The sequence below is a fragment of the Phacochoerus africanus genome, chromosome 8, assembly GCF_016906955.1.
Source record: "Phacochoerus africanus isolate WHEZ1 chromosome 8, ROS_Pafr_v1, whole genome shotgun sequence".
In the NCBI taxonomy this organism is placed as follows: Eukaryota; Metazoa; Chordata; class Mammalia; order Artiodactyla; family Suidae; genus Phacochoerus; species Phacochoerus africanus.
Window position 1 is genome coordinate 84,374,904 of NC_062551.1, and position 21,770 is coordinate 84,396,673.

General features: G+C 54.2%; 1 protein-coding gene across 11 annotated transcripts; it reads right to left on the reverse strand.

The window, feature by feature from the left end:
* Window positions 1-664: 664 nt before the first annotated feature.
* On the reverse strand, window positions 665-21,494 carry FGR (FGR proto-oncogene, Src family tyrosine kinase). Of its 11 annotated transcripts, none has more exons than XM_047792833.1 (13): window positions 21,295-21,494; window positions 13,960-14,022; window positions 12,703-12,751; window positions 11,816-11,918; window positions 10,938-11,036; window positions 6,758-6,861; window positions 6,367-6,516; window positions 5,380-5,535; window positions 5,102-5,281; window positions 4,463-4,539; window positions 4,086-4,239; window positions 2,598-2,729; window positions 665-2,488 (listed from the first exon to the last, which is right to left on the reverse strand). In XM_047792833.1, exons 4-13 carry the CDS (start codon window positions 11,902-11,904, stop codon window positions 2,280-2,282), a joined length of 1,350 nt encoding a protein of 449 aa, XP_047648789.1. In that variant the 5' UTR covers window positions 11,905-11,918; window positions 12,703-12,751; window positions 13,960-14,022; window positions 21,295-21,494; the 3' UTR covers window positions 665-2,279. The 11 variants fall into 11 exon arrangements, with proteins under 11 accessions (XP_047648789.1, XP_047648786.1, XP_047648782.1 ...); XM_047792830.1 differs by having other exon boundaries at window positions 12,703-12,932; XM_047792826.1 differs by having other exon boundaries at window positions 12,703-12,935.
* Window positions 21,495-21,770: the final 276 nt, after the last annotated feature.

Genomic DNA, 21,770 nt, shown 5'->3' on the forward strand with positions numbered 1-21,770 from the left:
TACAGCTCCGATTAGACCCCTAGCCTGGGAAACTCTATATGCCATGGATGTGGCCCTAAAAAGACAAAAAAAATTTAAAAAAAATTAAAAAAAAAAAAAACTAAATGGATGTCCAGGTACCAGGTAGGTACCTTTGTGCTTTTTTGTTTTTGTCTTTTTAGGGCCACAACCGCAGCATATGAAGTTCCCAGGCTAGGGACTGAATTGGAGCTGTAGCTGCAGGCCCACATGCCCACACCACAGCCACAGCAACACTGAGCCGCAACCGCAGGCTACTTCGCAGCTTTCGGCAACACTGGATCCTTAACCCACTGAACAAGGCCAGGGATGGAACCTATATCCTCATGGATCCTAGTCAGGGTCTTAACCTGCTGAGCCACAGCAGGAACTCCCAGACAGAATACCTTTGGGCAGACAAGAATACTCTGGTCCCAGGAAAAGACTCTAGAGACTAAGAGCACTGATTTTGGAGTCAGAAGACCTGGTTCAAGTCCCTGCTCTGCCACTTATGTCCTGTAATCTATTTACTTCGCCTCAGTTTCCTATTGGTAAAATCAAGGTACAATAGCCCCCTCCTCACGGGCTTCTGTGAGGACTGAATGGCAGCATGCACGTAGTAAGACGCCTGGCAGAGAGTAAATGACTTATAAATGGTAGTGACAGCTAATGTGTATTGTGCATTTTATTGCCATTTCACAGGTGAAGAAATTAAAGCTTGTAGAGATGAAGAGCCTTGCACAAAATGGCACAACTAGCGAGTCATAGAGGCAAGAGTCACAATGGCCCCCCAGCTCCGGGGCTGTGCTCTTACCTGGTTATCCCACCGCAGGTGGAAATATGGGTCTCTGGTTTATGCACCAGGCTCTGGTGAGTTGGGCTGGCCAGAGACCATAGCCTTCTAAAAGCCTTGGCCCCTGACAGTTGACATGGGCAGAGCTAAGGCTCCCACCCCTGTGACCACTCCCCTAAGCAGTCACTTGGCTTTTCCCCATCTTACTGCTCCCTCTCAGCAAACCCCAGCACATGGCTGAGCACAGGGAACTCTCAAGCTGCAATGGCCACCTCATTCCCCTTCTTTTAGGTCATTCAACTTGGTGGGGGGGGTTCTGAGGAAACTTTCTACCAATATCTTCAGGGAGAAAGATCCCCAAACATCCACCTGCAGCAGACAGGATCCTTCCCCAAAGCCCAGAGACAGTGAGGTCTAGTAGAAAGAGCAAACCCCAGCTCTGTGAGACCTGGGTACAAATCTCAGCTTTGTCACAAAGGTCTGTGTGACCTGGGTACATCATGTAACCCCTGACCCCAGGCCTCAGTTTCCTTATCTGTAAATGGGGAGCTAGGCATAGAGCCAGATTCAGGACTGGGTTAAATGAAAAGATGGATGTAAACACATCTGGCATCAATTCAGATGCTTGATTAATAAGTTATTATTATTACTATTATTTCTCCCTAGGCTGTCTTTGAACTCCTCCAGGACAGGGACAGGTCTTATTCACATCTCTGTTTCCCAGGGTCCTGCCTAGCAAAGGGCCCTTCACAGAGTCAGTGCTTAGTAACTGGTGGCCCAGTGCAGCAGTGACTCACCTCCCCTTCCTCCCAGCAGCCAAAGCAGCTCCACTCACCTCCACCAACCATCATCCCTCCCAAAGGAAGGGGCTTTCATGGCTCAAGGATTCATACTGTCATTTTTCTTATTTACAGAATCAATCAACACACATATGTTTCCAAGAGGTGATGAGCCCTCAGCAACCCTCTCCCTAGTCCTGAGCTTGGACCTTAGTCCTGGACTAGAGCGTCCATGCAGCAGGAAAGGGATCTGGCAGAGACTTTCCCTGTCTTTGTAACTTACAGACAAGAGCGAACTGAGCAGGAAGTGAATTCCGGGAGCGTGGACCAGGGTGGTATGACAGGGTACCAAAGCAGGGACCGGAGATAAGGGAGAGAAAGGATACACAGTTTTATAAATAACTAGACAAGATCTCAGCATTTCTTTTTGGGGGTGGGGTGCAGGTAGGGAGGCTAGAGGCCTACAGGGGCTTAAGTGGGAAAGGGAGAAATAGTGCTTGGGGCCAGAGTGGGTGAGGAATGATCTCTGAGCCTCGATTTGCCCCATCTTTCAAATGAATAGGTTGCCCTAGATGGTGCCAGAGCAACTGGCTTGCTCAGACACACCAGGACTCTACAAGGTTCTAGGCCTGGGGGCTTTGGGACCAGAGCCCTGGGGATTGGAAGGGGCTGGTGGGCACACCCAGAGAGCTGGTAGATACGCAAACAGGCTATGTCTCATCCCCAGGCTGGTACTGCGGTTCTGTGGAGGTGAAATAGTCCTCCAAAAAGGACTGCAGGTACTCGAAGGTCGGCCTCTCCTCTGGGTCCAGACGCCAGGTCTGTTCCATGGCCTCATACAAAGATGCTGGGCAGCCTGGAGGGCATGGCATGTGGTAGCCATGCTCCACCTGTTCCAGCACTTCCCGGTTATTCATCCCTGGAGAGTGAGGCTCCATCAGTCGGGGGGACTAGCCCCTCCTAAAGCAGCAACCAGGAAAGAAGCCCTTCCCGAGACCACCCTTCCACCTCTCCACCTCTCAGCAAACCTGGGTAGGGGACTCGGCCCTTGGTGATGAGTTCAGTGAGCAGGATCCCAAAGGACCACACATCTGACTTGATGGTGAATCTGCCAAAGAGGGCAGCCTCTGGGGCTGTCCACTTGATGGGGAACTTGGTCCCTGGAGAGATTGGGAGAGAAGAGAAAGTTAGTGAAGGAATCCCTGGGAACAGCTGGATCAAGGAGAATGGCATCTTTAGGACTGGGGACCGAAGCACAGTGGTCTCTGGGCATATCAGAAAGGACCTGGTACCTAGCCAGCTCTTACTATGTATCTAGTTTAGTGCTGGGCAGTTATTATAAACATTGTAATAATTTTCATCCTAATAACAGCTAACACTGGAGTACCCGTCGTGGCTCAGTGGTTAACGAATCCGACTAGGAACCATGAGGTTGCGGGTTCGATCCCTGGCCTCACTCAGTGGGTTAACGATCCGGCGTTGCCGTGAGCTGTGGTGTAGGTTGCAGACGCGGCTCGGACCCTGTGTTGCTGTGGCTCTTGTGTAGGCCAGCAGCTACAGCTCCAATTAGACCCCTACCCTGGGAACCTCCATATGCCACGGGAGCGGCCCTAGAAAAGGCAAAGAGACAAAAAAATAAAATAAAATAAAATAACAGCTAACACTTGTGTAGCTTTTAACACGTGCCAGGCACTGTTGTGAGTTAAAGGCGTTAATTCATTTAACCCTTATGAAAAACCCATGGGTTTCATTACTATTTTTTAACTATTACTATTATTATCCTCATTGTACAGATAAGGAAAAGGTGGCACTGAGCAGTTAATAAGTTGCCAGGGAGTTCCCATTATGGCTCAGTGGGTAAAGAACCCCACAAGTACCCATGAGGATGCAGGTTCAATCCCTGGCCTCATTCAGTGGGTTAAGGATCTGGTATTGCCGCAAGTGTGCTGTAGGTCACAGATGTGGCTCAGATCTGGTGTTGCTGTGGCTGTGATGTAGGCCTGCAGCTGCAGCTCTGATTCTGCCCCTAGCCTGGGAACTTCCATAAGCCGCAAATGCAACCCTAAAAAGCAAAAACAAACAACAACCGAAAAAAAACCCAAAAAACAAAAACAGAAACAAAAAACTTGCCCAAATTACCCAGCTTGTAAGTGGCTAGACTTCATACTCAGGCATTCTGGCTACAGAGTTTTCAGAATTGCACTCCTGTGGTTCTTTCACGTGAGATTTATAGCAGTGCTTGGCACATAGTAGGTGCTTGATAAATATCTGTTGACTTACTGTTGTCTGACGATTTTCATTGAGAATATTCATAGAGAATTTCACTGTTAGAAAAGACAGCTCCCAGACAGGCTGGTGACTTGCCCAAGGCCCTGTTGATTGGAGGCCCTGAGTTTGAGCCCAGAGTTGCCTTTTCCTCTACATCAGAACAGGAGTGTCTCAGATGATCTGGGGAAAGGGTTCCTGAGAATGTGGGGCCCCATGGAGCTCTTGGAAGGTGGGGTGAGGCAGGGCACCTTGCTGGGGGTTGTACTCATCATCCTCAATGAGACGAGCCAGCCCGAAGTCAGCGATCTTGCACACCAGCCGCTCCCCCACAAGGATGTTGGCTGCCCGCAGGTCTCGGTGGATGTAGTTCATGCGCTCCATGTAGGCCATGCCCTCAGCTACCTGGGGGCCAGGTATGGAGAGATCCGAATACTACGGTTTCTGCGAGGCATCATTTGAAAAACCCACTTTTCAGACTAGGGCTCAAAGAGAGGGGCTGTTGCACAGATGATCCAGGAGCTGCGGCTGCACTTTCAGGGGTAGGCTAGGGATTTGAGGGCACAGGGGTTTGTGCAAGATAATAGAAGGGGCTCTGGGAAAGGTAAGGCTGCTGTCCCCAGTGTACCTGGGCTGCCATGTCCACCAGATGCGGCAGCCTCAAATCCTGGCCCTCCCGGTTCTTGAGAAACTCCAGCAAGCTACCTGAGGAGAAGAACTCAGAAATCAGCAGCAAGACCCTTTGCCCAGCACTAGGCCTGCCTTTTCTCACGTGGCCCCGCCCCACCCAGGACCCATCTCGCGTAGCCTGGCCTCGCCCCCTGCTCTAGGTCTTCACACTTTAGATCCGCCCCGACTCAGGACCCTGCCAGGGGCCTCAGCCCCTCACAGATCTCCCCCAGGCCTCATTCTCACGGACACTGATTCCGCCCACAACTTCTCTTCCTCCATCCCCGCCTCCCACCAGACACGCCCCGCTCAGACTCCGCCCCCGATCCTTTCTCCTCGCAGTTCCCGCTTTTGCTCGCCCACGCCCCACCCATCAGCTGACCACCCCACGAGGCTCCGCCCCCAGGCGCAGAACCCCGCCTCTTCTACCTCACGGCACTCCGGTGGCGTCACTCATTCCAGCCCCTCACTCGGACTCAGTCCACAGTCCTCTGTCCCATCACAGATCGCCTCCCAGGTCCCCCCTCCAGAGACACCCACCTTAACTTCGCGCTAAGTCCCGCCCTCCTGGACTCCGCCTCCTGCCCCTGCCCCTCACCGTGGCACATAAACTCCGTCACGATGTAGATGGGCTCCTCCGACACCACGGCGTACAGCTGCACCAGCTTGTCGTGCCGCAGCAGCTTCATGATCTGCGCCTCCGCCAGGAAGGCCTTCGGGGACATGGTGCCCGGTTTCAGCGTCTTCACCGCCACCTTCGTGCTGCCGTTCCACATGCCTGTCGAGCGGCCGTGGCTTGTCAGGACCGGCTCCCCGCCGCCCCAAGCCTTCGTCCCAGCCTCGGGCCCCAGCTCCCACCCCCGGGGACCTCGGTACCCAGCCACACATCCCCGAAGCAGCCGGTGCCCAGCCGGCGCTCGAGAGCGATGGAGCTGCGGCTGATCTCCCAGGCGTCCTTGGCCAGGCCCAGCGTCTGCGGCTTCATGGTGGTGCAGGCTGCCGTGAGCAGGTGGCACAGCCCATCATTCACTTCTGGGGGGGTAGAGGGTTGGGGGGGGTTGGAGGCCAAAGACAGGCCAGGATGCCCAACACATTCTTCATCCTGCCCGAGACCCCAGGATCAGTTATGAGGAACTAGGCCAAGCTGAGAGTTTTCTTGTGCTGCAGCAGGTTAAGGATTCCTTGTTGTTCCTGCTATGGTGCAGGTTACTGCTGTGGTGCTGGTTGCTGCTGTGGTGTGAGTTCGATCCCTGGCCTTGGAACTTCCACATGCAATGAGCCGGGCCATACAAACAAACAAACCAGGAGCTAGGCCACAGCTGAGGTCACAGGCCAGGGCATAAGGCAACCAGCCCAGTGAGTAGGGAAGAAGGTGGCACTGAGAGGGAGAGATGATTCCTCGAAGGACTGGGGATGTTCCCATCAGAGGTGGTCTCCAGCTGGGCCTCCAAGGATAAGGTAGGATTCTGACAGGTGGAAATGGACTTGGGAATTCCTGACAAAGATGTAAACACAAGCCCTCACCCTTCCACAGACCTATCCTTGGCTTAACCAACCAGGGCAGAAACCTGGGTATCAGTGTTAGCTTTCCCTCCTCCACCCCACAGCCCCTCCTCCAAGTCAGGTCCATTCAGTCTCCTGCCCATCTTAGACGTTAGGGGGCGCCATTTGGCCAGGGATCACTTCCTGCCTCAGTTTCCTCTGGAAACCTACAGAGCGGGATCCTGGGCTGGGAGCCCACACACTTGCGTTCTAGTTCTGGCCCAGCCACTGCTTTGGGAGACCTTTCCCTTCTCTGGGCCTCAGTCTTAACGGGCTAGTTCAGGAATCCGAAGTGCACACCCTGGGGGGGGTGGCCCTCACCTAGGTAGTGCTGCACCAGCTCCTGCACCGAATCAAACTGGGCCCTTGTGGTGATGTAGTAGCCGCCAGTGTCCAGTTTGCGGATCTTGTAATGCTTCACGTGATCGCCTCTGGCCTGGTCCCAATCCCGGATGGACAGGGAGTAGGCGCCTGTGGGCAAGGGTGACCTTTGGGCCCGTTTTCCTCCTCACCCCCAGTCTGGAAGCCCGGGGGGCCCGAAAGGCTGGGGGCCCTGAAAGTGGATGGCCATATCCTTTGAAACCAGTCCCAGTCTTAGCTCTGACCTCCAACCCGTCCCAGTCTTGGCCCAGACCCAAGCTCCCCGCCACTGCTCCTGGCCCTGCCCTAATGGCCCGGCTTCCGGTTGGGCGGGCAATGGCACAGTTCCCACCTTTGGTGGTTTCGCTCTCCCGAATGAGAAAGGCCCCCCGGGGGTTGCCCGGGGAGAGCAGCTGCCTCTCCGCGTCCTTCCTCCCGATCTTTCCAAAGTACCACCTGTTGGGAAGGGTGGGCAGAAGTCAGGTATATCCCCTTGAACCCCAGACTCAGCCTCCTGGGAAAAGTCATCTCACCCTCCAAGATTGGAGCTCCTCACCTTGAAACAGGGACCACACACCTGCTTGGCAACCTGGTCAGGAGGATCCCAGAGAGGGGGAATGTAGAAAGCCTGGGACATAGTAGTTTGCCTAATAAACGTTAGGCTTCTCTTTTCCACTCTCTGGGTTTCTCTTGAACTACAACTGCTAGAACCCCAGTTTTCAGTGATCAGCTTACTGTGGCTCCTTCCACAGGCTCATTTTATAGATGAGGAACTTGAGGCTCAGAGAGGGGAAGTGACCTGCCCACAAGGCTGGCCTGAGAGGTTCTACCTGAAAACCTTTGCCACCACCCTACTTCTCTTTCCACCACTCCAGGCAATCACACAGGTTCCTCTCCCTGCACCCACCTCAAACCCTTTCCTCATTTGGTTTCTGGAACGACACCCTTTCCTGCTTCTCTGTCCCTCTTTTGACTATTCCTGTCCAGCTCTGACCACTGCTTTTCCTTCATGCTCTTCAATTTGGATATTGTTCTAAGTCTCAGCTTTGGCGTTCCCGTCGTGGCTCAGTGCCTTTTTTTTTTTTTTTTGGTCTTTTTGCCTCTTCTAGGGCCGCACTCGCGGCATACAGAGGTTCCCAGGCTAGGGGTCGAATCAGAACTGTAGCCGCCGGCCTACACCACAGCCACAGCAATGCCAGATCCTTAACCCACTGAGCGAGGCCAGGGATCGGATCTGCAACCTCATGGTTCCTAGTCGGATCCGTTAACCGCTGCACCACGACGGGAACTCCCATGGCTCAGTAGTTAATAAATCCGACTAGGAACCATGAGGCTGCAGGTTCGATCCCTGGCCTTGCTCAGTGGGTTGAGGATCCAGTGTTGCTGTGAGCTGTGGTGTAGATCACAGACACAGCTTGGATCTTGGCAGCTACAGCTCTGATTGGAACCCTAGCCTGGGAGTCTCCATATGCCGTGGGTGCGGCCCTAGAAAAGACAAAAAGACAAAAAATTTAAAAATTAAAACTAAGTCTCAACTTCAACCTCAGACCTCGAGCATTCCTGCTGCCTCTTGGATGTTCTTCCTGGGGCCGAATGGTAGCTTTAACCAACTGTGAGAGTACCCTGGGGAGCTGAAGTGCCCACAGGTGTCGTAAAGGACGCAGATATCATTTGATCACTAAATGGGCCCGTGACCATCCTGGGCTGAATCAACAGGAGTATAGTTTTCAAATCAAGGGAGGTGGCAGCCTCAGTGAACTCTGGGACTGTCAGTCCATACCTGGGTACCAGGCAGCGTTTGGGGGACAGGAGACGGCATTGGCAAGCAGAATGTCCAGGAGGGCAGGCAGGGTGGGGAAGGAGAAATTACTGAAGGACTGTGTGGACACATCCCCAAGTTTTTTCAAAGCCCTGCCCCCAACCCACCCATGACGTCAGCTACTTCCTTAATAACTGCTATAATAATAACAGCACTTATTTGGTGTCAGGCTCTGCTGTAATACATATATGCATTCACTTAATTTTTAGAACAACACTATGAAATAAGTAGTGTATTAACCTCCATTAGATAGATGAGGAAATTGAAATGCCTAGTGGTTAAGCAACTTAGCCACAGCTAAGCTATGTTGCCAGAATCGGAACCCAAGCCGTCTGCTCTAGGGCCTGCACTCTTAAACCACGACACTGCTTTTAACCACGATGCTGCACCGAGTGCCTCTCCGAGCTTCATGACACTGCCTCCTCTGAGATGTGGACACAAGCACATACCCCCACACCTCTCGCTTTCTGCCTCATCACCTCTCCCCTCCTCCATGCCTCTTTCCCCCCTCCCCAGAAGGGCTCAGCCCATCTGAGCTCTGGATCCCGTCCATTCCTTCCTGCTCAGGGACCCCTCTTCCCCCCACCCCCGCCCCCGACCTGCCCCCATCTGCAGCTTCCCCATCCCAGCCACCTCATTTCTTCCCTATGCCCACATTTCTTCCTTCCCCCAAAGAAACCGTACTAGGCCCTAGCTTGCCGCCAACATTCTGCTCTCTCTCACCTTCGTTCACTTGAAAAAGCACTTCACACTTGGCTCTCTACTTCCTCACCTCCCACTCCCTCCCTGCTCCCGCTCCCTGGCCTCCACCCTCACTTCATGCAGAGAGATCTCTCACGGAGGTCACCCCCATTGCCAAATCCAGTGTCAGCCTCTGACACGCCCTTTCTGGTTTCCTGAAACCGCTCCTCTGCCGTTTTGGCTGTTCTGCCTTGGGCTGGCCTGGTTTTCCACAGCTCCTGCTCCTTCAAGGGCAGATTTTTCAGAGTTAGGTCCTGGGGCCAATGGCTTTCCCTCTTCTCTCTCTTCCTCTGGTCCCTTACACAGCTCTAATGATCATTGCCACTCTGAAGAGGACTGAGTGTCCACTCCAGCCCAGGTGTGCCCTCTGCAAGAGCCCAAGCCAATAAACTCAGGAGGCTTAGTGCCAGTCAGACAAAGACGCCCCTTCTTCTTGCTTGATTCAGGGGCATGGCTTGGCATGGGCTGGGCACCTCTCATGCAAGGCACAACCTAGTCTAATTGCTGGCCATCTCCTCCACGTGGCTGTTCCTCTCTCCGAGTTCAACCTAACAAGCTGGAGTCGTTTCCCCTGCACCACAGCGAGAACTCCTATGTTCTTCACTTGAGCAAATGACAGCCGCTCAGTGCCTCAAGAAGACTTTGGGTCACCCTGGGTTCCTCCAACTCCCCAGAGCCCAATGGCAAATCAGTTACCAAGTTCTAGTGACTCCCACTCCGTGCAGTCTCTCTAATCATTTCTTTTCTCCTCTATATCTGTATATGTGAGGCTAGATTTTAAAAATGCTTATGAGCCTTAGTTTTCTCATTGTAAAATGGGATAATAATAATATCAATCGTGTTATTGTGAGAATTAAATGAATTGGGGTAGGTGAAGTACCAGTCATGGTATCTTAATTATACTGAGGTACTCTATAAATGATACTCCCGTGATTCCTTAATAGAATTAGTTCTGAGTAATGGCCCCTTACATCTGTGTAGCATTTTATAATAATGATAATAATAATCATTATTATTATGTTTTGCTTTATAGGGCTGCACCCATGGCATACGGAGGTTCCCAGGCTAGGGGTTGAATTGGAGCTACAGCTGCTGGCCTACAGCACAGTCATAGCAATGCAGGATCTGAGCCGTGTCTGACCTACACCACAGCTCACGGCAATGTCGGATCCTCAATCCAATGAGTAAGGGCAGGGATTGAACCTGCAACCTCATGGTTCCTAGTTGGATTCATTTCTGCTGTACCACGACAGGAACTCCCTATAATTATTTTTAAAAGCTTGGAGTTCCCGTCGTGGCTCAGTGGTTAACGAAACCAGCTAGGAACCATGAGGTTGTGAGTTCGATCCCTAGCCTCGCTCAGCGGGTTAAGGATCCGGCGTTGCAGTGAGCTGTGGTGTAGGTCGCAGACTCGGTTCGGATCTCGAGTTGCTGTGGCTGTGGTGTAGGCCGGTGGCTACAGCTCCGATTCAACCCCTAGCCTGGGAACCTCCATACGTCTCGGGAGCAGCCCAAGAAATGGCAAAAAGACTAAAAAAATAAAAAAATAAAAGCTCATGCACTGTTATTGCTGACAGGCTCCATGTACATAATGCTTAGCAAATGCAGCCAGACTGTTTGGATTCAAATGCCAGCTCCCCCTACTTCCTAGCCATTTGAACCTGGGCAGGATATTTCATTTCTCTGTGCCTCAGTTTCCTCATTCATAAAACAGAATAGCATTAGCTCCGAACTTCATTAAAGAACTTATTGACGCACTTTGAATAGTGCCCAGAGCATAGCACGTGCTAGATAAGTATTACTTACTATTATTATCATCATTATCTTCTTCTTTTATTCTCACAATGACCTTCCAGAATTATAGACAAGGAGACGGGCTCAGAATGGAGCTGGGACTTGCCTGAGAGGTGGCTTTGAGTTCAGACTTCAGGGTCCTGTCAGTAAGGCTGGCCTCCCCCCACCGCCTACTCACTCTTCAGCCTGGATGGAGTCCACAGGGGCCACGTAGTTGCAGGGAATGTAGCCAGTCTGTCCGGAGCTAAGGGACCGAGCCTCCCACCAGTCACCCTCACTGCAGGCACAGAACAGGGGGTGTCATTAGCAACCCAGTCCCTGGAGCACCCACCGGTGGGGACAATCAGGGCCAAACAGAGGAGCAGATGGACACTGGCCCTGCCAGCCCCTCACCTTGGACACACACACCCCAGGGCTTTTGTCTGTTCTGCCATCAGCCACTGCGGCTGCCCTGGGAGCTTTTCCTTGCAGAAGGAATGTGTTTGGGGACATCTGGGCCTCCTGGCTTTCTTTTCTGGCTCCTTAGCTGAGTTGGGGTTCGGGCAGGCAGTAGACAGCTAACTAGGTCACTTCTCCACTGAAAACCCTCCAGTGGCTAGATTTCCTTCCTTATAAAATCCAGATTCCTCAACGTGGCTTAAAAAGTCCTGCAGAATCTGCTCCCACCCACCTCTCTGGGCTCTGCTCTCTGTGTTTTGCACTTGATATTTTATGACCCACCCACTTGGTGGTTTCGTCTCATTCTCTCTCATTCTCTCTCTTCCTTTTCTCACCTCTTCTTTCAAAGTCTATTCCTTTTTCTAGCCTCAGCTTTGAAATCACCTCCTCCAGGAAGCCTACTGTCGTCACCACTACCCTGGAGACCATGTTTGGTGTTCTTTCTGTGCCCATAGTTCCTCAGGCTTTCCCTACATGTACCAATCACCCAGGGTTGTTGTTGTCATGTACCCGTTCCCCACCTAGGCTGGAGCTTTCTGAAGACAAGAACCAGGTAGGATTGCTCTGGGTCATGCGTCCAGCTCAGGCCATGCTGAGCCAGGTGGTCTGGTCACTTACGTGTTGTTCAGGATGTGAAACTTCTCGCCCTTGGTGAAGGTGAGGTCATCCTCTGTTCGGGCCTCATAGTCATAAAGGGCAATGAACATGGTTACCCCGGTCCCTGCAGAGTCAGGGCTTCTCGTCAGAGTAGAGTACCTACCGGATGGGGCACCAGAGGGACTACCCCTCCTCCCCTCCCCGGGCCTGTTCCCCAGCCGGGCACTGCGCCTCCTTACTGCTGCAACTCCCTGGAGCCCAGAGGTCTTTGGACTCTGGTGGATTTCCCATGTGGTCCCCATGGATGCAGGACCCACCCCTTCCAGCCCATCCCTCCCACCTTGGGGACTCCTTGGGAGTCTCTTCTCCCCTCCCCCACCAAGCAGCCACCCCTCCGCATCCGTCATCAGAGTCCTTCAGAGCTGTCTCCCCCTCCCTTCTTTCATTTTCTTTCTTTCTCTCTCTTTCTTTCTTTCTCTCTTTCTCTCTTTCTTTCCTGTTGTTTTAGGGCCACAGCATATGGAGGTTCCCCAGGGTACGGGTAGAATCGGAGCTGTAGCCGCTGGCCTACACCACAGCCATAGCGACTCAGGATTCGAGCCCCATCTTTGACCTTCACCACAGCTCACGGCAGTGCCAAATCCTTAACCCACTGAGTGAGTCCAGAGGTCGAGCCTGCATCTCCATGGATGCTAGTCAGATTTGTTTCTGCTGAGCCACGACAGGAACCCTAGTTGGGGCTTTCTGAGGGTAAGGCCATAGCCACTCCCTCAGACTGTGTGCTTAAAGTAGGGCTATGTCTCCCACGTCATCCTGGAGGCTCCGAAGGAGATGTCCAAGTCTCCCCCCTCTGCCGCTAGGTCCTCCCAGGGTCCAGCCAGTGCCTGCCATCAGCCCACTAGACTTACCTGAGATGCCCCTGATGGTGGCCCCATCGAGGAAGGCGGGGCTGGCTGGCTGAGGGGAGAAATTGTTGTAGTTGGGGATATGGGAGAAGGAGGATGCAGGCCGGCCCTGGGTAGGGTCAGGGCCATAGTGGTCTGCAGCCCCATAGCCCCTGAAGTCGCCTTCCAGGCCACCATCCTCCTTGGGCCCCGGCTCCAACTTCTTGCAGAACACACAGCCCATTCCACGTGCCCTGCTGCAGAATGGGGGCATGCTTCACTTGGGGCCCTGCCAGTGAAGGCACACATGCATGCATTCATGCTTGTGCACACACACACAGACACACAGACACACACACACAGACACACACACACACACACAAGCATGCGGCTTCTGCTCTCAGGTCTGGAAGAGGGGGTCCTCCCTAGTGAGGGATAAAGCTGGCTCAGGGCCACCATGGTGTCCATGGTATGTGTGGAGAGAGTCTGAATCCTCTCTCTGGGGCTGGTTTTCTGCTTGACGATGTTGCTGTGTTTATGAATATATTTCTGCCTCTTATTGCTTCATCGTGTTGGGTTTCTGTGACTCCCTCAGAGTGCTTGTGTGTGTGTGTTTGTCTTTTGTGTGTCTCTAAGTATTTGTGAGTTTGTCTGTGGGTATGTGTCTGTGTGTGCATATGTCCAGCCCTTTGTGACTTTTTGTGTCTGTGTGTGTATAGGAGTGTGTGTACGTTTCCTGCATGTGATGACTATGCATTTGTGTCTGTAGGAGTATGCACATGTTTTCTGTGTGAGTGTGTGAGTGTCACTCTGGGCACGCAGGTGTGTGTGAGTGGGTGCCTCTGTGCCTGTGTGTCATGACCGTGTGCATAGCCCTGTGTGGGAGCATTTGTGTCTATGTGTGTGTGTTTGTGTCTGCAGGTCTGTGTAAGTACATGTGAATGTCTCCATGAATGTGTGTGTCTCTGTGTGTGTGCACATCTATGTATCAGTGCGCGCACGCGCGCGCGCGTGTGTGTGTGTGTGTGTGTGTGTGTGTGCGTGCATGAGGGCTGTGTGCCTGCACCTGGAGATTCTCTGCAGAGGGGGATCAAGGCCATTTCCTGTCGTAGGTCCAGCCTCTGGCCTTTCAAGCTGCCTCATTCTGGCTTCCCCATCTGTTACCTAGCAACAGGGCCCTTGTAGGAGGAGGGGGCTGTGAGGAACTGTGGGGCTCAGGCAGGCCACCTCCACCCCTTTTCCTGACCCTGAAAGCCCTCCGTCCCCACTCGGCCCACTCACCCCTCAGGCCCCGACTCCTGGGTCAGTGGGGCTGCGGCATGGTCCTTGGGAGGGGCCGGAGACCTGAGGGTGAGACAGAAGGGCACGGAAGATGAAGTCTCTGCCAGTGTTCCTGCAGCCAGATGCCAGCTCTGCCCTCTCCAGGAAGCCAGAAGGCCCGGGCTCTGCCCCAGCCTGCCTTCAGCCTTCATTTCCTTCCCACCGCCTCAGGCGCACTTAACACTGACACAAGACACACAACTCGCACCAAACCTCTTACGCTTATACCCACTTGAACCAACACACACAGCAGCACACAGTCACACTCACAACCTGCACTTGCACAAATGGGCTCACCACCACTGTCACACACCAACACGACTAACTCTCACACAAGGCCAAGCTCTAGGTGTGCAGAGGCACACATGCAAGCAGGCACACACACGCAAAGGCTGCCTCTCAGGCTTACAGACTCGTGCACACACACACACACATATTTTGGGGTTAGACCCATCTCTCTGATAGGATTTCTGTCAAGCCCTGTTCAGCTCACTATAGGCTTCCAGTCACTGGCTCCTAAAAACAAGTGATGTTTCTGCTCCCATGCAGGGCTAGGTAAACCCCAGTAGCCCCAGGGCTACATCTGGCGGTGGAGTGAAGGTGGACACCTACCTCCAGAGCTTGTTCCTATCCCCACCTCAAGGAGAGGCCAAGGTCAGGAGCCAGGGCCACCACGGCCCCTCGGGGAGGCCCGAAGTGAGCCAAGCCTTTCCTGGTAGCCGTGTCCTCTGAGTGACGGGGCAGGCAGGTCATTGAGCAAGGGCCCTCCACGCCCCGCCAGAAACTCTGCCATTGCGACACTCAGAGAGGAACTGCTGGGGAGAGGGCTCGGTTTCCTAAGATATGAGAGGAATGGAGAGCTGCAGGGTGGGGCCGACCCAGCGAACCCTGATTTCTTCCAGTGGGGGCCCAAGGATCCTTGGAACAGGTGCCTCTGCCTTGCCTGTCACGGTCCCCAAGTCCAGGTCTCTTCATGGCTATCCTCTCCCTCTTCTCGCTGGGTCCTGCCCCTCCTACCCAGCACCACTCACCTCTTCCAGGAAGCCTTCCTGAATTCACCAGGTCCAGCTGCCTGCCAAAAATTCTGTCACATCAGCACCCTGGCCTCCACTAGACCCACCAACCCATCTCACGCTCCACTGTAACTCTTCTCTCCTCTGCGAGTGTGTGTGTGTGTGTGTGTGTGTATGGGGGAGGTAACACCCCTGTGGTGAACTGCGAGGTGAGCTGTGGTGAAAGCCCCAAAATAGCCGCTGTTCACCAAGCCATTGCGAAGGCCTTTACCTCAGGATCTTCCCCTGGGGTGAAACCCCTGTCTGAGGGGCTCCAGGATCGACAGGCTGCTTAGGGTCAGGGAGAGAAGGGACAGGGAGGTGGGGGGAGTCCAGGAAGTAGACGTCAGGCACGGAGGAGACAGATGCGGGTAAGATGAGCACAAAGGTGTCAGATGCGGGTAAGAGGGTGGAGGTCTTCTCACAGGAAGACACAAGCACATCTCAGAGGGCACAAAGCCCTACAGCCTGGTCCACACTGCCCTCCCAGCACCTTCTCAGACACACATCACCTCAGCTACACACAGCACTTCACACAGAGCCTCTGCGCAGACTCATAGACACAGACATCTTCAAGGATATGCCAACACCTTACACACACACTCCCGACCCTCACACACACACACACACACACACACACAGAGGCTCTCCCAAAAAACAGCATATGGAGAATATATAGCACTTCCTATTGACAACCACTGCATGAAACACTTTATGTCTATTACCTCATTTTATTCTCATAACAACTCTACAAGGTAAGTATTATTATTATTGACAAGGCAACTGAGGCGCCAAGAGGTTTAGCAACTCGCCCAAGGTCACATGGGTGACGCATCCTGGCGTTTGGTTCCAGGATCTGAGTCCCTTCTCTCCATTGCCCGGTCACAGACACAGATGGTTACAGCCACGCCTGCAAGCCCGCACAGGTGCCCGGAGCCCCCACAGGGACCCGGGGAGATACATGTAGTCTCCCTCAGTCACAGACCCACACAGAGACACAAACTTCTACAACCTCGGGGGTCCCCACTCAGATACACTGTGTTCACTCCCAACAACACGGGTGCATATTAGCACAATGTTTTCAAATCAGCCTCAGGGGAGCCTGGAATTCTGCATGCCTGGAATGGGGTGGGGGGTTCAGAAACTGTCAGCCCTGGAAAGGGAGGCAGAGGGCCCTAGTGGGCTGAGGCAGAGCCCTGGCAGAGCTGACGCATGGGCAGAGGGGGCGGGAGGGTAGGCTATGCTGGTACACTGACTCTTAAAAGAAAGAAAGGCCCTGATTTGTAGCATTTGCTGATTTCCATGGTGTACATATTCCCACCATGGCCGATTTCAAGTTACCGAAGTGACTTCCTGAACGCTGGAGTGGAATGAGATTCGCAGAATCAGCTCCCCAGAGCCAGTACTAGCTGAACTAGCTCCAGCACGCCGCTGCCAGAAAGAAACAAAGAGGAGGGACAGAGACAGAAATGAGAGGTAGAGAGACAGAGCCACAGTGAGACAGAGTCAGAAAAAGAGAAAGGCAGAGACGAAGACAGAACAAGAGAGACAGAGAAAAAAGAGAAAAGGGACAGGCAGGGTCCTCTCTGCTGGCATCTGCATGAAAATAGCCCCCGGTACTCTTTGTCCTCGCCGGGTTCTGATCTCAACTACCAGCCACCAATTCCTAGGAGAGTAATTTGACTTCCTCGAAGTCTGGGGGTGGGGGGTGGGCAGTAACTATTAGTTTTAAAAGGCCAATGTATCAAACACCTCCTCAGCGCCTGGCGTTGTGCCAAGCAATGCACGTGCTGATCACATTTAGTGACCCTATCAGGTTAAGTTTTATTATTTATTATTTTCCCTATTTTACAGATAAAGAAACTGAGTCACAGAGATAGTCAATAACGTCCCTAAGATCATCAAGTAAGGGGAAGCTAAAATGTGACCCCATATCAATGTGGCTCCAAAGCCGATGAGAAGCCGTGTTGTTATGTCGAAGTCCTCTCGAGAGCAGTAATATCTGGACCTCAGTGAACATCTGCAGTGTGCCAGGCCCTGGGCGACATGCTGTAAATGCTCATTACCGCCCAGAGAGGGGAAGTGACCTGTCCAGGGTCTCTCAGGCAGTGGCTGATTTTCCTAGCCTTTAGCATCTGAACCCAGGTCTCTCTTTTCTTTGCGTGGAGCTAGGCTGCCGGCGAACACCAGAGAGGAAGTGGCTCAGAGAATGGCCACAAGCGTGCTGGTCATTGTAGGGACTTGAGTCTGCTAATAAACATGCCACTTGAATAGCCGGTTGACAGGCGCTGGCTTCCAAATTTGATCTGGGTTAGGCTGTGGCTGTTCCAGCTAAGGTCCAGTCCTGGACCATGGTGTTCTCACCTTTAGCATCTCCCCCTGTGTGGCCCTACCCAGCTCCGGGGCTTTGGGTGAAAAGTAGGAGCCCCCTGAGCCTCAGTGTTTGCATCTGTACCTTCTGTGCAGTTGCTGGGAAGGCTTGAAGAGATGTGGCCCTTGCCCATTGGGGCTGAGTGAGAACCATAAGCAGCAAAGCTAGAAAGGCCCCAGAGACCATTTTTCAGTCTACCTCCCTCTTGTGGGGAGGGACTGCGGGGGGAGTGACTTGCTGGAGGTCAAGCAGCCAGACAGGGGATTCAAAGCCAGGACTATTAATTCAGGTCCAGAGTTCTGTTCACGGCTCTGTTCTCTCCAAAGCCTGGGCAGGAGGTCATGCTGTCCCTGACTGGTGATTGTCATATTTCCTACCCAGCCCCTGGCCAACTGAGCACACCGCCCCCGCCATCTGGCAGCTGGCCACCCAGCAGGGAAACTGCCTCTCTCCCACCCCGACTCCTGGACAGAGGAGCCCCAGGCCCACCTATCCTTTCTCAAGGTCCACACTTGCCAAAGCTGTGTCGGGGCTTTGATGTAGACACAGGAAGTCCTGTTCCCCCCCACCCCACCCCCCCGTCACCTCTGGCAAGTATCTCTGGGATCTGGAGACAGATTCCGGCTCAAATTCTCCCCAGCCTGACAACTAGCTTGAGGCATTGGGCAAGTCAATTCACTTCTCCCTGAGCTGCAGTTTCTTCGCCTAGAAAACAGGAATATACTTCTCTACCTCCGAGGGCTGCTTCTGCCCATCAATTGAGGTCAAGCTCCTGAAAGTACGAGGCGCCTAGTGGGTGCTCAGGGAACTTTCACTTCTGTTCCTTTCCTGGAGGAAGGCCTCCAGGGCCCAGGGGGGAGGAGGCAGGGCTGAGAAGGAGAAGTGTCGGGGTGAAGCAGGAGGACTGAGCTGGCCTAGACGCCTGGGGGATTTCACCAAAAGGGAACTGGGACTCAACAGCCACAGGAAACCACCATCCAGCATGAGTTCCGGTGTCTCCTCAGAGTGCCGGGATGGCCGGGGGCAGGCAAAAGTCACAGCTCCACTGCACCCCATCCCTCACCAAGGCCTGGCCCCTCTGCTGAAAGCTCCCATCCCTCACTGGCTCCAGTGCCCTTCCTGAGCCCCCATCTCCCTTACTGTGGCCCTCTCCTCTCACAGAACCTCCAACTATCTCACATCATTCCTTCTTCTTCTTCTTTTTTTTTTTTTTTCTGTCTTTTCTCTTTTTAGGGCCACACCAGCAGCATAGGAGGTTCCCAGGCTAGGGGTCTATATGGAGCTGTAGCTTCTGGCCTACACCACAGCCTCAGCAGTGCCAGATCCAAGCCAAGTCTGCGACCTACACCACAGCTCATGGCAATGCCGGATCCTTAACCCACTGAGCGAGGCCAGGGATTGAACCCACAACCTCATGGTTCCTAATCAGATTTGTTTCCCCTGAGCCACAATGGAAACTCCACATCATTCTTTCTTTGGGCCTTACCACCCCCACCCCCACCCCTGAACACCCAGGGGCTAAGAAGATATACCCCGTCTGACTCTACCCCCCTGGTAAGGCCAGCTGTGTGGGGGTGGGGTGGGGGCGGGGCCACACTAGCTTTACCCTCCACAAGGTCTTGAGGGGGTCAGCTGAATTTTCTACACTTTCTGTAGGTAAAAGTGGTTTCTCACCTCTTGCTGAAAACTGACCCACTAGCCTCTAAAACAGGAGTCTTGACGGACTCAAGATTCTTGGGAGATGGGAGCCATGGGTGGTCTAGGGGGCGCTGAGGGAATAGGAGGCTAGATTCCACAGTGTGGCCAGACTTCCCTGGGGTCCCACGGTAAGCTAGCCTGGTCTGCTCTGTACAGGAAGGGCAGTGGTTCTTTCTTCCCCAGGTCTGGGGTCCCCCTACCCATCCTCCTAAGGGCTGACCACTTCCTTTGCCACATCAGCCCCAGATGGCTGCACAGAATACCCAAACATCCACACATATGCTCACACGCTCCTGCTCATTCACTCAAAACCCAAACCATACTCACAAACACTCTCCACCGTCACTCACAGCCTCACACTCACTGGGAGTGGGAGCCAGCCCCGAAGCCCAGGAACCCTATACCTTCTTCCGCCACTCCCCGCACCCCCTCCCCTCTCCACAGAGCTTCCTGGGATTCGGTAAGGATGAGGCAGAAACACAGGCCTCAGCTCTGGCTACTTCCTTCACCACATCAGGGACAGGATGCCCTGGACTCTGGGTCCCTCCTGCTGGCCTGTCAGTCACTGACTCCCAGACCTCCATCTTCCCATCTGTGAAGTGGCCCTAGAGCCCTGCTCTCCCCCGGGGCCACACACACACAGACAGAAGGATGTCAAAGGACTCAGGGACCACTGGATGTGGCACCATGGGGATCGGGGGGGGGGGGGGGGGGACCAGATCTCAAACCTACTGAATTTCCCAGGATGAGGCTTCAATGACCCACAGACATTTATTTCATTAGAATCAGCTGTGTTCTGGTCCCTGGAGGCCTTGTCAGGCTTTCTGGTTCTGCCTCATGCTTTTGAGAAAATGGAGAGGCTCCCTGAATCTGTGGTAACTCAGCCCCTCTAGGACACTAGGCAAAAACTGCTTTCTGTATTTGATTCTCATGACTGGGGATAAGGTGGGGCTGGGGGCTGGGTAGGGGCAGAGATAATTTCCCACATAATTCAGATAAGGAAAATGAGGCCCAGAGAAGCCTCAGAATTGGCCTAAAGTCACACACCAACCAAGGTCCCAGTCTGGCTAAGACTATGAGACTGCAGATCCCCCTCCCCAGGATCCCTGAACACTGAGCATCATGGCCTTACTCCTCTGTCTCAAAGGCTGCCTCCGACTGAGGACCCAAAATGGGGGCCGGGGAGGGAATCAAAGGGGGCAGAGCGGGCGGGCGGGGATCCCTGCTGCAGCCAAGTACCCGCCTTTGACTGTCCGCCCTCTTGTTACCATGGAGACAGCCCCTCCCGGCAGTCGCGGTCAAAGGCAGGATTTCCGTCGGGGAGGCCAGCAATTCCCGGATCCCGAGAGGAACGTGGACCGAGACCGCCACCGCGGGCGGGAAGGGGGCACCCAGAGAGACCCATCCCTGCCGAGGGCGGAGACTTCCCCAGGAAGCCGGGACCGACGCCTCCAGCGCCTCGAAGGAGTCCCCAGGCCACCAGGGACCCGCCCACCTGTGCGGGGTGGGAGGGTCTGGGGGCTGCCTCGTGGCAGCCTCCCCTCCCCTCTCCGCTACAGACTTCACTCTCGACTTCTGCCGATTCCGGATTGGGGGACTTCCTGGACCCCCGGAATTGTGCCCCACATTCTGCATCTTCCAGAAAGGGTTCTTCTTGACCCCTTCTCGCGAACTCCCTCACCTGATTCTCCCGGTCCCGGCCACTTAGTTCCTCTCTTCCAGACCCCTCGGCTTCTCCCCCCAAATCCTCGCTTTCAAGGTCCCTTTAGTTTCTCCCCCAGCCCCTTTTGGGGGTCTCTTCGTTCTCCCCCCCCGACTCCGCCCCCTTCCCAAATTCTATCATTGCCACTCCACAGGTTCCCTCCGTTTTCCCCACCATACCTCTGCGTGTTGGGAGGGGTCCTTTTAGTCTATTGTCCCCATATTCCCTCAGCCCCCTCCTCAAATTGTATCAGTCTCAGTCTCCAGGTCGCCTCAGTTTTCCTCCTCAGGTGCTTTTCAAGGGGGGGGTCTCTTTGGCCTTCCACTCCCTCCGCTCTCCTCCCCAAGTTCAGGCTTCCGCTCCCCACCCCTCCCCCATCCCACCCCCACCCCACCCCACCCCCACCTCCCGGAGCCCAGGGCAGGCTGGGGGCGGGGCAGGGCTTGTTGTCCAGCTCCACTGACTGCGCCTACCTGCTCCCAGGGGAGTTCGCTTCCGACCGACCCCAGGGTGAGCTAGCCGGGCTCCCAGCAGCCACGAGTGCCGACGGGGGTGGGGGTGAGGAAACTGGGGTGCTGACCGCCGCCCGCTCTGGGCAGGGAGGAAGAAGCCGCCTCGGACGTCTCTTAGTGCAGCCGCGGTGGCGGTGGCTGTGCCGACGGGGAGAATTTGCAGTCACGCCCCAGCCCCAAGCCAGCTGCCCGCAGCGGGGAGGGGCCCTTAAATCCCAGGCCCTCCCGCCCCCACCTTCCTACCCCCCCCCCGCGCGACCGCGCGGGGTCAGCTTTCCCAGGCCTCCCCCTGCACCCTGGCTCCTCTCCCCTGACCTGAACACCCAGCACTGCTTTCCCAAGACCCCTCCAAAAGGGCATGTTCCTCACCCCCAGAAGCACCCACTCTTTAAAGGTTAAGAGGGGCTTTTCCATATCACTGCCCCACCCCCCTTTTG

Coding starts and splice junctions, on each gene's coding strand:
- FGR (XM_047792830.1), bottom strand. CDS start 12,922: ATGGGCTGTGTGTTCTGCAAGAAGTTGGAGCCGGGGCCCAAGGAGGAT. Junction 6,517..6,757: donor GGAGAGCGAAACCACCAAAG/GTGGGAACTGTG, acceptor CCTTGCCCACAG/GCGCCTACTCCCTGTCCATC. Junction 5,536..6,366: donor GCTGGTGCAGCACTACCTAG/GTGAGGGCCACC, acceptor CTACCCCCCCAG/AAGTGAATGATGGGCTGTGC.